Here is an 18,966-nt window from a genome sequence, read left to right as displayed (position 1 = left end):
CATAAACCTCTAGTTCTGCACTCCTCTACCCTGGAGAGAAGACCTTCCCTATTCATGCCCCTCATGATTTTATAAACCTCTGCGAGGTCATCCCTCAGCCTCTGATGCTTCAGGGAAAACAGTCTATTCATCCTCTCCCTGTAGCCCAAATCCTCCAAACCTAGCAAGATCCTTGTAAATCTTTCTGAACTCTTTCAAGTTTCACAACATCCTTCCGAAAGTAGGGAGATCAGAACTGCATGCAACATTCCAATAGTGGCTTAACCAATGTCCAGCACAGCCACAACATGACCTCGCAACTCCTTTACTCAATGCACTCACCAATAAAGGCAAACATATCAAACGTCTTCTTCACTATTCCGTTGAGCGGAGAGTCCAATTTCAATGAACTATGAACCTGCACTCCAAGATCTCTTCATTCAGCAACACTCTCTTACCATTAAATATACAAATCCTGCCCTGATTTGCCTTTCCAAAATGCAGCATTTCACATTTATCTAAATTAAACTCCATTTGCCACTCCTCTGCCCATTGGCCCATCTAATCAGGATCCCACTGTACTGAGGCAACCTTCTTCACTGTCCACACCTCCAATTTTGTGTCATCTGCAAACTTACTAACTATAGCTCCTATGTTAACATCCAAATCATTTATATAAATGACGAAAAGTAGTGGACCCAGCACCAATCCTTGTGGCATCTCACTAGTCACAGGCCTCCAGTTTGAAAAGGAACCCTCCACCACTACTCTCTGTCTTCTACCTTTGAGCCAGTTCTGTATCCAAATGTCTAGTTCTCCCTGTACTCTACGTGATCTAACTTTGCTAACTGGTCTACCACGTGGCACCTTGTCAAACGCCTAACTGAAATCCATATAGGTCATGTCCCCTGCCTTCAATCCTTGTTACTTCAAAAAACTCAATCAAGTTAGTGTCAGAGATGATTTCCCACACACAAAGCCATGTTGACTATCTTTAATCAGGCTTTGCCTTTCTAAATACACAAATCCGGTCATGATTCCCTCGAACAACTTGCCCACCACTGATGTCAAGCTCTCTGGTCTATAGTTTCTTGGCTTTTGCTTACTACCTTTCTTAAATAGTGGTACCATTTTACCAACCTAAAAAAGTCATACTCCTACAACTAAAGGTTTACTTCCAAAAGACATGTGTTATATGTGCGAGACAGAATTATTTAATCTTCCCAATATTTCACTGGATGAAACTTCTGCACAGTACTGCAAGTCAAATTAGCTAATTCAGCAAAAATATGGGTTTCAAGAACATAGAAGAGTTTAGCACAGAACAAGCCCACGATATTGTGCCAAGGATTAATCCTAATGTAAAATAAAATAACCTAACCTACGCACGCCTCAATTCACTGCTGTCCATGTGCATGTCCAGTAGTCATTTAAATGTCCCTAATGACTCTACTTCCACCACCATTGCTGGCAACACATCCTATGCATTCACAACACACTGTGTAAAGAAACTACCTCGGACGTTCCCTCTATACCTTTCTTCTAATATCTTAAAACTATGACCCCTCGTGCCAGTCAATCCTGCCCTGGGGAAAAGTCTCTGGCTATTGACTCTATTCGTGCCTCTCATTACCTCATATACTTCAATCAGGTCACCTCTCTTCCTCCTTCTTTCCAGAGAGAGAAGTCTGAGTTTAGTAAACCTCTCTTCATAAGACAAGCCCTCCAGTCCAGGCAGCATCCTAGTAAACCTTCTTTGCACCCTCTTCAAAGCTTCTGTACCTTTCCTATAGTAGGGCAACCAGAACTGGACACCATATTCCAAGTGTGGTGTCACCAGAGACTTGTAGAGCTGTAGCAAAATCTCGCAGCTCTTAAACTTGATCCCCCTATTAACGAAAGCCAAAACACCATATGCTTTCTTAACAACCCAATCCACTTGGGTGGCAACTTTGAGGGATCTATGTACTTGAGCACCCAGATCCCTCTGTTCCTCCACAACGCCAAGAAACCTGTCTTTAATCCTATATTTAGCATTTGAATTCGACCTTACAAAATGCATCACTTCTCATGTATCCAGGTTGAACTCCATCTGCCATTTCTCAGCCCAGCTCCGCATCCTGTCCATGTCACGTTGCAGCATGCAATAGTTCTCGATACTATCAACGGCACCTCCAACCTTTGCATCATCTGCACATTTACTAACCCACCCCCAACCTCCTCATCCAAGTCATTTATAAAAACTACTAAGAGCAGAGGCCCAAGAACACAGCCCTACAGGACAACACTGACTTCCAGGCAAAATGCTTTCTATCTACAACCACTCTCTGCTTTCTGTCAGCCAAACAATTCTGAATCGAGATTGCCAAATCTCCCTGTATCCCATCCTCCTGACTTTATGAACAAGCCTACCACGGGGAACCTTATCAAATGCCTTGCTGAAGTCTATATACACCACATCCACTGCTCGACCTGTCTTGTCACCTCCTCAAAGAACTCAATAAGATTAGTGAGGCATGACCTGTCCCTCACAAAGCCATGCTGACTACCTTTAATCACGCTCTGCTTTTCCGAATAGTCATAAATCTTATCCCTCAGAATTCTTTCCAAAACCTTGTTGACCACAGACATATGACTGACTGCTCTGTAATTGCCAGGGATTTCCCTATTACCCTTCTTGAAAAGAGGTACAATTTTCACTTCCTTCCAATCCTCCTGTACAGCTCCCCTGGAGTGTGAGGAAGTAAGACCTTCGCCAGTAGCTTAGCAACCTTTCTCACTTCCCGGAGCCACCTTGGATAAATCTGTTCTGGTCCTGGGAATTTATCAATCTCAATGGTTTTCTAAAGTTTCCAGCACATAACCTTCAATCTTGATCTGTTCAAACTTGTAACCCAGTTCCTCAAAGTTCTCATTCACAACAAGGTCCCTTTCCTTAGTCAAAACGGAAGCAAACAAAAAAAACCTCATGGCTTCCCCTATCTGCTCAGGCTCCGCGCATAAGTGCCCTACACTATCCCTGATCGGCCCTACCTTCTCCCTGATCATCCTCTTATTCCTCATGCTGAGAAAAGTGCCTTTGGGTTCTCCCTAATCGTTCCTGCCAAGTCGTTTTCATGCCTCCTCCTGGTTCTCCTCAGTCTATATCGGAGCTCCTTTCCAGCAAGCCTGTAATCCTCTAAAGCGGTGCTAAATCCTTAGCTTCTTTCACTTGACATAAGCTGTCTTCTTCCTTTTGAAGAGAAGCTCCTCTGTTCTCATCGTCCAAGGCTCCTTAATCTTACCCCCTCTTACCTGACTCAGGAACAAATTTGTGCATCATTCGCAACAACTGCTCCTTAAACAGTCTCCACATGTCTGCTGTGTGCTTTCTGTGGAACAATTGCTCCCACTCTGTACTTCCCAACTCCTGTCTGATCAGGTCATAATTTCCTTTTCCCCAATTAAATATCTTCCCTTGGTAACTACTCCTTTCCCTTTCCAAGACTATGGTAAACAAGAGGCAGTTGTGGTCACTGTCACCAAAGTTTCTCCCACCGCGAGATCTGGCACCTGTCCTGGCTCATTACCGAGCGCCAAATCCATCGACCTGTCGACATACTGAGTAAGGAAACCCTCCTGAACACCCCTGACAAAAACGGTTCCATCCAAACCATCTGCACTAAAGGAGGTTCCAGTCGACATCGGGAAAGTTGAAATCACCCATAACAACAACCCTGCTACATCTGCATTTCTCCAAAATCTGCCGGCCTAGGAGTTCTTCAATCTCTCTATTGCTATTAGGTGATCTGTAGAAAACTCCCAATGACGTGGCTGCACCCTTGCTGTTCCTAACTTCTACCCATACTGACTCAGTAGACGAACCTTCCTCAACAACCTTCGTTTCTGTAGTTGTGATGCACTCTGATTAGAGCTGAAAAGGTGTTGCTGGTTAAAGCGCAGCAGGTCAGGCAGCATCCAAGGAACAGGAAATTCGACGTTTCGGGCACAGGCTTGTTGAATTTCCTGTTCCTTGGATGCTGCCTGACCTGCTGCGCTTTAACCAGCAACACATTTTCAGCTCTGATCTCCAACATCTGCAGACCTCACTTTTTACTTGAAGATTATGCACTCTGATTAGCAATGATACACCCCCTCCTCTTTTTCCACCCTGTTCTTTTTAAACATTCTAAGCCCTGGAACATCTAGCAACCTTTCCCGCCCCTGTGAAACCCACATCTCCATTATAGCCACATCATCATTGCCCCAACTACTGATCCATGCTCTAAGTTCATCACTCTTATTTCTGGCACTCCTTGCATTAAAGCAGAAACACTTTTACCGATCCCTTGGTTTCATCATGTGAGAAAACTTCCAGATAGATTCATTACATCCTGTCACTGTCCCCATCTACAACTGTCCCCCTCCCAGATATGCAGCTGATTCCTACTCCCTTGCCAAACTAGTTTAAACCCTCCCAAACCACACAAGCAAATTTCCCACCCAGAACATTTGTGCCCCTCCAGGTCAGGTGCAACCCATCCTTCATGTACAGGTCCCACCTTCCATAAAGGCATCCCAATGGTCTAGGTATCTGAAGCCCTCCCTCCTGCACCAACCTCGCAGCCATGTGTTAAGCTGCATGCGCTGACTGTTCCCCACCATCTCGTGGCACCAGTAGCAAACCCGAGATTGCTACTCTACTCATCCTGCTCTTCAGCTTCCAACCTAGCTCTCTGTAGTTACTTTTCAGATGTTCAATCCCTTTCCTGGCTATGTCATTGGTGCCAATATGTACCACGATTTCTGGCTTCTTCCCCTCCCCCTTCAGAATCCTGTAAACCCAATCGGCAACATCCTGGATCCTGGCACCGGGGAGGCAACATACCTTCTGGGAGTCCTGTTCCTGACTACAAAATCTCCTGTCAATCCATCTAACTATTGAGTCCCCTGCCAATAGCGCTTTTCTATTTGCTCCCTTCTCTGAGCCACAGTGCCAGGCTCAGTGCCAGAGACCTGACAACTATGGCTTCCCCCGGTAGGCCTTCCCCACCAGCAGTATCCAAAAAGGGTATCCTTATTGCTGTGGGGAGTGGCCAAGGGAATCCCTGCTCTCTCTGTTGGTTCCCTTTGCTCCCCCTGACTGTAACCCAGCTGTCCTTATCCTGTGTCTGAGGAGTGACCATCTCTTTCAAGAGTTGTCATAGGGTTGTGTACCAGCTTACATTGGAAATTGAAAGCTTTGCTTCTGGATGATGTCACCAAGGAAAGCATTATGAGCATGGTGGACAATGGGGACCCAGTAAATGTGGTATATCTAGATTTTCAAAAGGCATTCGAGAAGATGCTGCAGAAAAGATTGCTGCATAAGACTAAGATGCATGGTGTTATGGGCAATGTGTTGGCATGGATAGAGGATTGGTTAACTAACAGTAAGCAAAAAAATGTGGATACATGAGTTGGCTTTTCTGGTTCGCAGTGACTAGTAATGTACCTCAGGGATCAGTATTGGGACCGCAAATATTCACAATTTACATTGATGATTTGGAGTTGGGCATCACATGTAGGGTGTCAAAGTTTGCAGAAGACACTAAGATGAGTAGTAGAGCAAAGTCTGCAGAGGACTGTGAAATTTTGCAAAGAGACATAGATAGTTTAAATGAGTGGGCAAAGGTCTGGCAGATGGGAGTACAATGTTAATAAATGTGAAATCATCCATTTTGATACAATAATAGTAAGAAGGATTATTATAGAGTCATAGAATGGTTTAAAAAAAAATTGCTGTGTGCTGCTGTGCAGAGGGACTTGGGTGTCCTTGTGCATGAATCACAGAAGGTTGGTCTGCAGGTGCCACAGGTAATTAAGGAGGAAAATGCAATTTTGTCCTTCATTGTTGAAGGGATTGAGTTTAAAACTAGGGACATGATGTTGCAGCCGTGTAGGATGCTGATGAAGCCACACCTAGAGTAGTGCATATAGTTTTATTCTTCTTGAGAAAGGATGTACTGACACAAGACGTACAAAGGAGGCTCACGAGGTTGATTCCAGATTTGAGGGGTTTGGTTTATAAGAGACTGGGTAGACAGGGATTATATTCATTGGAATTTAGAAGTCTGAGGGAGGAATCTTATAGAAAGATATAAAATTATGCAGGGGATAGGATAGAAGTCGAGAGGATGAAACTGGCAGGTGAAACTAAGACAAGAGGGCATAGCCTTAAAATTAGGGGGAAGCAAATTTAGGACTGAATTGAGAAAGAACATTTTCACCCAGAGATTACAGCAGGACACCTAAACTACAGTTCTGTTCACGGATATTTATTTTTCATCAAGGGTTATCTGACCATAGAGTTCAGTTCACCCAGTTGGATACATGGCTGGTTTGCAGTGCAAAATCATGCCCACAGAGGCTTAATTTCTGTGCTGGCACCCCTTGCCTGAGGTGTGGTAACGCTCAAGTTAAACCATCACCAGTTGTCCCTCTCTGAAGACAGAGTAGTCTTACGGTCCTCTGGGACTTTATCTTTATCTGATCATAGAGGCATAGAGACAGAGACATAGAGCACGGAAACAAACCCTTTGGTCCAAGTAGTCCATGCCGACCAGATATCCCACCCCAAACTAGTCCCACCTGCCAGCACCCGGCCCATATCCCTCCAAACCCTTCCTATTCATATACCCATCCAGATACCTTTTAAATGTTGCAATTGTACCAGCCTCCACCACTTCCTCTGGCAACTCATTCCATACACGTACTTCCCTCTGCGTGAAAAAGTTGCCCCTCAGGTCTCTTTGATCTCTTTCCCCTCTCACCCTAAACCTATGCCCTCTAGTTCTGGATTCCCCCACCCCAGGGAAAAGACCTTGTCTATTTACCCTATCCACTCCCCTCATGACTTTATAAGCTTCTAGATGGTCACCTCTCAGCCTCTGATGCTCCAGGGAAAATCAGCCTCTCCCTGTAGCTCAAATCCTTCAATGCTGGCAACATCCTTGTAAATCTTTTCTGAACCCTTTCAAGTTTCACAACATACTTCCAATAGGCAGGAGACCAAAATTGCAAGCAATATTCCAGAGGTGGCCTGACCAACGTCCCGTACAGCTACAACATGACTTCCTAACTCCTGTACTCAATACTCTGACTAATGAAGTAAAGCATATCAAACATCATCTTCACTATCCTATCTGTCTGTGACTCCACTTACAAGGAGCTATGAACTTGCACTCCAAGGTGTCTTTGTCCAGCAACACTCCCTCGGACCTTACCATTAAGTGCATAAGTCCTGCTAAGATTTGCTTTCCCAAAATGCAATAATTCACATTTACCTGAATTAAACATCCATCTGCCACTTCTCAGCCCATTGGCCCATCTGATCAAGATGCCCTTGTAATCAAAGGTAACCTTCTACTACACCTCCAAATTTGGTGTCATCTCCAAACTTACTACCTATACCTCTGATGCTCAAATCCAAATCATTTATATAAATAACGAAAAGTAGAGGATCCAGCACCGGTCCTTGTGGCACTCCACTGGTTGCAGGCTTCCAGTCTGAAAAACAACCCTCATCATCACCCTCTGTCTTCTACTTTTGGCAGTGGTCAATTCTTCCATTTCTGCTCCAAAAGATGAGGATATCAGTTAACTGGGAAAAAAAAGGAACTTCGTACTTTTTAAAACAAAACTATCAATGAATTATTTTTGAATTGTAGTCCATTCTGCAGATAAATATGCAACAATATAAATTTACATACTGCTTGCTCTTGTGGTTGCACTATTTTGGTGCTGTTGTGGATAAACATAGAATGATAGGATATGCTAGCCAATCATGGAACCTATTGTAATGTGGTCTTCAGTTTATGTTTATCCAAAAAAATGGCATGTCTGACAATAATATACATTCACGAAATGATTGGCTAATTGACGTGTTAAAGTCCAAGAGTAGAACTTGAACTCACAACACTATGATTGCATGACATAGTCACAACTACAAACCAAATTCTTGATATCTCAATTCTGCACCAAAACTTCAGTTCTGCTGTTAAATGTATGAAATAGCTTTGTTTCAGTTGCCATTTAGTACCTTCTCAGTGGCCTAACAAAACATTCTGCAATATTTGGTAATACAATATGTGATAAGTATACAAAGAATGAATGTGATTTGTAAAACAACACCTGGACTCTTTTATTCCTGATGAAGGGCTTTTGCCAGAAACGTCGATTTTGCTGCTCGTTGAATGCTGCCTGAACTGCTGTGCTCTTCCAGCACCACTGATCCAGAATCTAGTTTCCAGCATCTGCAGTCATTGTTTTTACCTCTAGATTGCAAGTCTACCCTCTCAAATTCTTGTTTAAAAACACGTGGTTGCAAACAGTTGTAACAGAATTTCCTATAGCAGGTAGGGGGCTACAAACTGCTGCATAAAATACAAAAAGTATGTTAAAGTATGGGACAAGGACAACACTGTATGCAAGTTAAAGAATAAATTTGTCTCATACAAACAAACATTCTTTGAATCTGGTGCTTTTTGTCGGTGTAAAAGAGATCAAAGAACCCTGCTCTGCAGGTTAATTTTCTGGAAGCATTCTGAAAGAATCATATAGCACAGAAACAGCCTTTCAGTCCAACTCATCTATGCTGACATGGTTTCCTAAACTGAACTTGTCTCATTTGCCCATATCCCTCTGTGCCTGTCTTATCCATGCACTTGTCCAAATGCCTTTTAAATGTTGTATCTGTACCTGCATGTAGCACTTCCTCTGGCAGCTTGTTCCATATACACTTCACTTCTGTGTGAAAACATTGCCACTTAGGTCCCTTTTAAAATCTTTCCACTTTCATCTGAAACTTGTGCCCTCTAGTTTTGGACTCCCCTATCCTGGGGAAAAGACCTTCGCTATTCACCTTGCTTATGCTGCACCTGACTTTATAAACCTCTATACGGTCAGCCCTCATCCTCCAATACTTCAGGGAAAATAGCCCCAGCTTATTCAGCCTTTCCTGTACCTCAAACCCAAAACATTTGAATGTTGGTTCAAATATTTTTCAACACTTGGAGATTAACTTAGATGGAGCTATCCAATAAACTGGTTTTCTCTCTTCATCTCTAGAGGCATAAAATGTTTAGAAAACTTTAGGTCACATACATTAGATTAACCCCATGCAAAGAAAATGAACGACCACTGTCAAGATAATCTTGTTTCAGAAATTTTTTTCTGCGGTCTTGTCATTCTTATTCTTTCATGGAATATAAGTGTTAATGGTAAGAATGCTATGTCTCACACACCACTAATTCCCCTTGAACAGATGGCTTGCTAGCCCATTTCAGACAGTAGTTAAAGATCAATCACATTCCAGTGGATCTGGTGTCACATGTAGGCCAGACCAAGTAAGAATGGCAGATTTCCTTCCTTAAAAAGGACATGAGTGAATCAGACATTTTTTTCCACAACAATGATGGTTGCAATGGCCAATACTCAAATTAGTTTTTTATTCCAGATTTTATTATACTAATTTAAATTTCCACCGGCCATTGTGATCCAATTTGAAGCCAATTCCCCAGATACTGTAAATAATGTGCTCGATTGCAAGTACATTACATAACCATCTTCCTCAGTTCATGCACCATCTTTGAGTAAAAGGGCAGGCTGCCAATCTGCTCTCTTAGGCCCAATCCCACTCATGAATAGATTGCTAGTAGATGCTCCCAAATAGTTAAGAGGAATTGGAAGTAAACTAACAGCAGCATTCAATAACTACAAGTTAGTATCCTCAAATTCAATTCCTTTCCTGCTCTCCATTAGACTTCATTGCTTATTTCAATAAGACGCCAGCCTTCTACATTTCAACCTGCTTTTCCTTCTTACCTACATTCAGCTGAATGGTAATTTAGAAATCTCAAGAGAAAACTCAAAACAACAGAATAATGTAGTAGCTTGGGTAACGAGACACAGGAAAGAACAAAATTTAACAGTGGTAATAGTACATCTGCAAATAATGTCCACATAATTACTTTAAAAAGGCACTTGATCTGAATCCCCAATATTGGCAAACAAATGAACAATTTAGATTTCATCACCATTAGAGACCTATATACAAGGTAACCTTTCCAAAAGACAAAAAAGGAAAAAAAAAAGGAATAGCCTTGATTCAAGAACCTAAGAAATAGGAGTAGGAGTAGGAGTTGGCGTACAGCCCTTCCAAGTGTGCCCCCCAGACTCCAAGATCATGGCTGATCTTCACCAGGTTTAAACTCATCAAGAATGCACTATTTCAAAAGTCTATCTACCTCCTCTCCAAATACTATCAATGATCTAGGGACACAGAATTCTCCAGACAAGCATTCACTATCTTTATGCAAGATGAAGTTGCCATAAACCAGAGGACCACTGGACTGCTCTTTCAGACACAGATTGTGAAAGGGGAAACAACAACAAAAGAGGGTGCGAGCAAGCAAAAGATAGAGAACACGAGCAAGAGATGGCAGGTGTTTAACCAGAGGGTCACTACATCAGACGAGGGGTGCGGTTGAATAGGACAGTCAATCTCAGCTGATGTGGGGGATTGAACCCACGCTATTGCCATCATTTGAAACTAACTGACTCCCAACACTCAATCACTAGCAGACATTCCTTTGCATGTCAGTTTTAAATGAGCATCCCTTACTTTATAATTATGTCTCCAGTTGAAATAGCTTTCTTGTCAAGCTCCCATAAAATCATGTACTTTTCCATAAGATTACCCCTCATTCTTCTAAACTGCAATGAATAATGGCCTAAACTGTTTCATCATTCTTGACAAATCAACCCCATCATCCGAGCAATTAGTCTAGTGGAGCTCTTTTGAACCGCCTCCAATGATCATATGTCTTTCAAACCCAGGAACCAAAACCATTCACAATACTCCAAGTACAGCCTCATCAACACTACATACAGTTATAACAAGACTGTCTACGACATTAAACACCAAGTGCCAGGTTCTTTCCCCACCCCCCCCCACCCCCCCTCACTCACTCAACCTATCTATATTCCCTTGTAGATTCCTGTATCCTCATCAAAAAAAAACCTCTCCCACCTATTTTTGTATAATAAATAAATCTGGAAACATTCACTGTCTCTTCTCCAAGTCACTAATATAGATGGCAAATAAGTGGTTTTAAGATTATCTAGTGGAGTGCCACAAGGATCAAAGTAAGGATGACAATGACAATAACGTGAAAGGATCTTGTTCAGAAAATGAACCTAATCCAAATTAGAAATAACAAAGGTGTGATAACTGTACTGGAATAGTTTATAGGTTTTATAACAAGGGTTATGCTGTTCGAGAGAGAATTAAGCAAGAAATAATTGGAGCTTTAAACAAAGGCAATGTCTTAATCATGGGTGACTTCAATTTTCATGCAGACATAAATCAAACTGACAAATGTTATTTCAAGTTAAGTTCATGGAATGCTGCTGAACAGCTCCTTGAGCAATACATTGTGGAAGCAACTAGGGATAAAGTGATCTTAAATTTTGTTTTGTGCAAAGACACAGATTTAATTAGTAATCTCACAGTGAAAAAAAATCTTCAAGGGAAAATTGGTCATAATGCAATTGAATTCCATATAAAGTTTGAAACGGGCATGATCCAAACAAGAACTCTAAACTTAAACATTGTCTATTTATTCCCATATCTTAGTCCAGTGGAAAATATTTTATAAATAAATTTCATTTTGAGGCAAAAATTCAACAAGAAAGGACTGTGACTTTCTAAGGAAGTTCATGATTATACACCACTCCTTTTAATCTGATACTGTGTGGCAAAGAATACCAGTAGGCCTGAGGATTGGGAGCATTGACTATCTTTGTGCCAGTAAATACAAGTTACATACCAGAAAAAGGGTAAGAAAGGCACTTATATAGTAAGGAACTTAAAATAACTAGCATCAGACAAAATTATTGGGGAAGCTCAAGGAGCTAAAATCTGAAAGATACTTTTGACTAGCTGGCCTAAACTTTATCATTTGAAAAATGGTAGCTGCAGAAATAGATGAAGAGCTGGTTGGACTTTCCAAAGTCCCTAGATTGTTCCATGGTCCTCGCCCATTTGGAGTTAGCAAATGTCACTCCTTCATTAGAGGAAAGAGTGAACTATCTTTTAGCTAGTCCAACATCAGACTCAAACATTTTCCAAATGACTACCTTTATTAGAGTCGGAACAATGCACTTAAATTATTGTATAATCATACAAAGTCAATACAGAATCACAGAATCCTACAGTCTAGCAGGCCATTCAGCCTATCGAGTCCTCACCGACCCTATAAAGAACATCCCACCTAGACCCACACTCCCTGTAACCCTGCAGCTCCCATCTCTAATCCCTCTACCCAGCACATCCCTGGACATTGTGGGCAATTTAGCACAGTCAATGCACCTAACCTGTACTGAGGAAGGTAACCAGAGCACAATGTAATAGTTCTGGCTAGATACCCAACAAAAGTGAAGCAAATCTGCTTATTCTCTTCTCTCTATCTCAGGGAGATGAACACAATCTTTCGCACTCCAACTGCTACAAATCAATTAAATTTTCAAAGGATCTTGTGGTCCTTACAGCCTGCCTCACATTGCATCATTACACAAAATCAGAACAGTGTTTTGCCACTACATATTTTGTTGGGGTCCTCAGGTCAAATCGTTGTACCTAAACAATTAGATCCACATGCAGTGTGTTGCACATGATTTACTGCCGTGCAAGTGGTGAACTAGGGTACTCCCATTCACAATTTTACATTAACTTTGATATGATACAAGAGCCATGATGGTGAGTGAACAAAAACTGCATAAAAAATGTTTGTGGTGCTCATGTTTTGCACCACTGCAAATCCTGTAATGAAACTTGCCACTCTATCTGTGGAATTTCTATTATCAAATAACTCATCAAAACAACTCATTAGGCGGAAGTGGGTACTGCAGATGCTAGAAATTAGAGTGGTGCTGGAAAAGCACAGCAGGTCAGGCAGCATCTGAGGAGAAAGGAAAAAAAATTGATGTTTCGGGCAAAAGCCCTTCATAAGAGAAACAAGTCATTAGTCTATTGTTATTGCCAATGCAGCCCCAATTTCAACCTAGGAATAAAGTATAAAATTGCAAGAGCAGCATGCAATCACTAGAACATACCTGCATTCTGGCGATGTGTAACAAAGACATTAAATCAAATTACTGTGTTACTTGGAAATAAGTGGCATTTAAAGATTCAAAGCGCTTTCTTGGAAAAATGAAAGTTTCCAAAGTTTTGACGATTTTAGCTTATACTAAAATTCAAAAGAAATGAGCCAACATGTGCTCTATGTCAGACACAACCACGTAAACTCATAGTTGAGCCCATGAGTAGATAAATTAGTATACTGCTCTTTTTCATGTAAAAGTAGTGGGTAGATTTACTGGACTGAGTAATTAGTGCCAACGTAAAGAATGAGAGAGAGAGACAGAGAGAGAGACCGAGAGAGAGAGAGAGAGACACAGACAGACAGACAGAGACAGAGACAGAGAGAGAGAGAGAGAGAGAGACAGAGAGAGACACTTAACAAGTTCTGTAGCAGTGAATATTACAAGTGATGGTTTTTTTTCCCAAGTATCGAAACCATAATCAACTCCGGCAGCAGCTGACAACTCTCATGCCCGCAACAGAAAAGTTGTCAAACCTTTCAGCTGCCACTTTCACTAATTAGAATGATGGGTTTCTTACTACAAACTCATCAGATGAACTACGTTGCATAATGCTACAGCACCAATCATAACCTGACTTTTAAAAATACAGTCATCCATGGGAATTATATACAATTCAGAATTACTCTCTGTCAAAGGACCAAAAGAGATATAAAAGCAGCAAATGGGAAAATTCTAGGCTCTCTGCATCCAATTAAAGTAGTTTCAGTCATTACCAACAATACCAATATTTGACATCAGGATAGTGTGACCATAAAGAAGCTAGAAAACCCCACCTCTTTATATCACAACAGTTTCACATCATTTAGTTTAAAGTACAAATGAAATTAATGAATGGTCATAGACTCAAATCCCACTTGACAAAACAAAACCTAGTGTATTTGATTGCAGTTGAGGAAATGCCATTTTTGGTTGATACAATAATCTGAGTCTGTCCTATGAAGCGGTTTTCAATTATTTGATGCCAATTACTTTTGAACAGCAGATATAGAAACCCTAGTGTCGAAGTCAATTTTACAGCTCAACCAATTTCACTAAAAGATTATCAGGCAATCACTGCATCATTGTTTCATATAGCCTTACTATGGATGGATTAGTAGTAAAAAGTGAGGCCTGCAGATGCTGGAGATCAGAGCTGAAAATGTGTTGCTGGTTAAAGCACAGCAGGTTAGGCAGCATCCAAGGAACAGGAAACTCGACGTTTCGGGCCAGAGCCCTTCATCAGGAATGACTAATATGGATGGATTAGTTTTTGTATTTCCTATATTACAAAAGCTCTTCAATAACTCATTTTCTGGGAACAACTAAAGAAGCAATGTAAACGTTCTTGTTGTCTCACAAATGATCAAACTCCTCATGCAACATGCATTATTGAGATGTCAAGCAGAACTGTGTGCAAGTGTATATTGGATACTAAATCAAATTTTGCTTAATCACTTCCATTAGTTTCAGAATGTTCTTGTTTATTTTCCAGTAAGCTTTTGTACTCAGGTATGTATCAGCCTCAAATACTAGAGTTCTTTCTGATATCCAGTTGCTGTATCAAACTTAAACACAAATGTCTTTCTTCCCCTGCCTTGAGGAATCAATGATCAAATATTGCATAGCAAGCTTATGCACTGCTGTGAAAAATCAAGTTCAATTTTTAATGATCAATTCTTCTGCAATCTCCACCACTGGGATTTTCCATTTCTCACAGCAACAATTTTGTTGTCTATCAAGTGGATTGCCAGTTTAATGGTAAATACTAAATGCACTTTAAGCAGAAGAAAGCTTTTTCATTTCAAGCACAATATATAAAGCTTGGAAATAAATTCAAAGTGTAATTTTCTTACAATATATTTAAACTAGATCAAAAGTCCACTGTACAGTAAAGAAAACTTTTGGTTGAAATTACATGCTTTTAGGTTTATTTTGGATATTCGCTGAGTTCTTTCAGCAAGTTGGCAGGTTTAAATTTCACTTAGGTTTGATACACAGATATGTTTATCAAAGAGAAAAGCCAAGCTAAAAGAAAAAAGTTGACTACATTTTTCAGAATCTTACCAAGCCCCAAACAAATAGCAAGGTTTACAAATCCTTAAGTTTAGATAAAGGCTGCATCTAAAAAAATTCCATCAAGATCAAAATATCTTGCATTTCTTTTAAATTACACAACACCTAAGTTTTCATTTAGATCAGTTATCTACTAACCACAAAGACAAATTATTTTTGTTTGCTTTAACAGATTATGCGATTTTGGAGGGGAGAATAGCTACAATGAATCTGCATGGGTACATTCTCCATGTTCATTAAAGCTCACTTAGCAAGTTGCTAGTACTTTTGAGCAATCAGTCAAAACAGATCAGCGTGAAGAGTATGGTCTTACACGCATGTATCATTCGACATTTTGCAACAAGATTGTGAGCAAACAAATTGCAGTTCTAAATCTTAGATAAACGACTGCATTCAATTGGTAAAACTACATTTTATTTTGTTTGCCACAAAGCGGATACTATTGGAAAAATAAAAATCAAAACAACGAATGGAATACATTAACACAAATGGTTCAATCTGGTATCAGGCGCAAGTTTTATCAGGCAGGACTCAAGGCGGACAGGGCAATTTGACTGCTAAATTCCAGCCTCCTGCCTGTCTATTTTAAATTCCAACGTATAAGCTGAAGAACTTTATACACCCATGTGTAAAATAAAGATACATAAACCACCTTGGATGGTATCGCTTTCCAATGACATTGCAAACATGTAAACAAACATTTGGGGGAGGGGGCGGAAACCTCCACTTTTAAGCCACGCGCCACCTTGAAAAAGATTCACATAACAGTTTCATAAAAACTTAAATAATCGCTTTCCGCGTGGCAATTTTTAAAAATGAAAAAAAATCCAGAACACTCTGAAGCATACTCAATGCCAAAAAAAATGACACGACATTCTGAAGAGATTAACTTCAAAACGAGACAAATATTGACGATATTTAAGAAACAGAGTGAACAGTCACAAAACAACTGGAACACATCCTAAGATTGACTGTAAAGTGAGATCTTCACCTATACATTGGCCGACAGGAGTACTGTATGGGTTACCAATGAAGAACTCCATCTTGACGCTTCCTCCACAAGCATCCAATGGATATAGGTGACGTCAACTTCGCTTCAACCGAGCTTGGTAGCGCGAGCAGAAGCCCGTTCCTCTCTCTTACTGATTGGTCAGAAGCCCGCATGTCCCCGCCTTCACCGCCTTATCTCATACACTTATTGGTCAACCGCCATGTCAATCAAACGTTCCAGCAAGTTAGTTCGTTTTCGTTTTTGGATGATTGTTTTGCCTGTCCCATCACCCTTAAACTTATATTTTAAAATGAGAAAAATTTTGTTTTAAAATTTCTTTTGTCAGTAATACTACATATTAGCAGTTGAACCGGTACGAATCCTTTCTTCATGATGTTGCTGATGAAGAGGGTGGCGGCCTAGGTCACGTGATGTTTATCCTAGCAACCGAGAGAAGCTCGGCTCAGCGTCACCTCAATGAAAGAGTAAACAGAAGTGGCTGATTATATACAGGTAAACGTTAACATTATTAACAGGGTAAGTAGTGTTTCTACCCAATACAGACTTAAATAGTCAATATGTCTGCTTTGAGTAGATTTTCAACTTGTAAGTCCAGTGGTGGATGTATGATCACTCAAAAGCAACTCAGCGGATCGGACATGGAATCGTACAGCATGGAAACAGACCCTTCTGTAAAGGGCTTATGTCCGAAATCTCGATTCTCCTGCTCGGATGTTGCCTGACCTCTTGTGCTTTCCCAGCACGACACTCTCGACCCTTCGGTCCAACTGGTCCGTACCGATCAGACATCCTGTTCTGATCTACTCCCATTTACTAGCATTTGGCCCTTATCCCTCTAAACTTTTCCTAGGAACATCTCTTGCAGATGCCCTTTAAATCTTGCAAATGTACTCACCTCCATCACTTCCTCTGATGAAACTATACATTTCGAAACCAACAGCACTTAATACAAGCCTAAAGAACTTCAAATGGAATGTGGACTCTTCAAAGTGCCAATGTATTTGATTATATTGAATCTGCATCTCAGAAAGGCTGTTTGGCCTAATTGGTCTGCAGTCACTCAAACCTCCACCTTTAGGGGTGCAAAATAAGGGGTCTCCCATTTAAGAGTTGAGGTGGAATTTCTTCTCCAAGGGTAATTTGTAGACAGTGCTGAAAATGCATTGCTGGAAAAGCGCAGCAGGTCAGGCAGCATCCAAGGAGCAGGAGAATCAACGTTTCAGGCCTAAGCCCTTCTTCAGGAAATATGTAGACAGTTCCTATAACAAACAAAACCAGAAATAGCTGGAGAAAGCCAACAGGTGTGGCAACATTTGTGGAGAAAAAATAGAGTTAAAGTTTCAGGTCCTGTGATCCTTCTTCATAACTGGGACCGGCTAACTACTTTTAAGTTTGAAGATGGTTCATAGAACATGAAGCATTAACTCTGTTTTCTCTCCATAAATGCTACCAGACCTGCTGAGTTTCTACAGCACTTTTTGTTTTTGTTTGTTCCAAATGTCAGTATGCATACTTCTTTGTTTTATTTTACATAGTTTCTATGCTCGACGCTAGATTCCCGAAACAACTAGTCTACTCAGAAAATGATTGCCATAGAAGACTTTAAGCACCACAGCAGAAATACTTTGTGAGCCCTGGACTGTGAACGACCAAAACATGGAAGGCTCACCCCAAAAGGCTTTGAGAAAAAAACAGAAAGTGCTGAAGAAAGTCAGCAGCTCTGGCAGCATCTGTAGAGAGACAACAGCACTAATGTTTTTATGTTCAGATACCCTTTGCCAGAGCTCCTGGTCTGATAAGGGTCACAAGACTGAAAACACAAACTTCAGTTTTTCTCTGCACTGATGCTGGTAGATCTGCTGAGTTCCTCTAGCACTTTGTTTTTGTTTGTTCCTGATATTTAGGTTCCACAACTCTGTTTTATTTAATACATTGTGAGACCTTGTCAGGAATGATAAAGGTGAAGATAGGTATCACAGGGAGCGTACAAACCTCCAAACATCCCTTCTATTGATTCCTTCAAACTTCATATGTAGCGAGAGTGGCACAGTCCAGAGATCATATGTTGGATGAAGCCCAATGCAGGCAGACAGAACAACATCTCATTTTTCTGTTTTGATACTTTAAAACTTGCAGTAACCAACATTGAATTCCCCAATTTTAGACCACGACTTTTACCACTTTTGTTTATCCTGACCAGCATCCCTCCAGTGTTTTGTTTGTATAAGTTAGCTATCTACAGAGCTGGCTTATTTTTGCCAATAATGCCTACACTTTATCGATATCTCAACTACCTTGAGCAATCAGTATCATCAATTTGATTTGTATGTCTATAATGTGTGTGTTAAGGAGTGATGGACATGGTTTAATTTCATTTTTGAATTCTGTAGATGGTACATGGTTTTAATTCAAAATAGATTGAATTCACCTTCAGGATTGAATATACCTTCAGATCGATAGATAGGTTGACTCAAGGGGAGGCCATATTGGACTACGTAGATAGACTGGCTGGAGGGAAGGCCATATTGGATTTGGTGCTTGACAACAAACCAGGCCAGGTGTCCCATCTCTCGTTTGGAGAACATTTAGGTGACAGTGATCACAACTCCCTGACCTTTACTACACTCATAGAGAGGGATGGGAGTAGACAGTATTGGAAAGTATTTAATTGGGGGAGGGGGAATTACAATACTATTAAGCAGGAACTGGAGCACCTAAATTGAGAGCAGATGTTGTCA

The 18,966-nt window shown here is 40.8% G+C and overlaps 2 protein-coding genes across 5 annotated transcripts in view; one reads left to right on the top strand and one right to left on the bottom strand.

Annotated features, from left to right (window-relative positions):
• LOC132825466 (TOM1-like protein 2) overlaps positions 1–16,278 on the bottom strand; it is a 70,040-nt gene extending 53,762 nt beyond the window's left edge. For all 4 annotated transcript variants that reach the window (XM_060840774.1, XM_060840771.1, XM_060840772.1 and 1 more), the window contains exon 1: positions 16,208–16,278. In XM_060840774.1, the coding sequence (XP_060696757.1) occupies positions 16,208–16,259 (52 nt within the window). In that variant the 5' untranslated portion in view covers positions 16,260–16,278. The remainder of the gene's footprint in view (positions 1–16,207) is intronic.
• A 390-nt stretch (positions 16,279–16,668) lies between these two features.
• The window catches only part of drc3 (dynein regulatory complex subunit 3), a 59,182-nt gene continuing 56,884 nt past the window's right edge, over positions 16,669–18,966 (top strand). The window contains exon 1 of the mRNA XM_060840291.1: positions 16,669–16,720. The gene's annotated coding sequence lies outside the window, so the exon portion shown is untranslated. The remainder of the gene's footprint in view (positions 16,721–18,966) is intronic.

The sequence above is a fragment of the Hemiscyllium ocellatum genome, chromosome 20 (assembly GCF_020745735.1).
Source record: "Hemiscyllium ocellatum isolate sHemOce1 chromosome 20, sHemOce1.pat.X.cur, whole genome shotgun sequence".
Taxonomy (NCBI): domain Eukaryota; kingdom Metazoa; phylum Chordata; class Chondrichthyes; order Orectolobiformes; family Hemiscylliidae; genus Hemiscyllium; species Hemiscyllium ocellatum.
The sequence above is the reverse complement of the archived record's forward strand: the minus strand, read 5'-3'. Positions and strand labels throughout refer to the sequence as shown.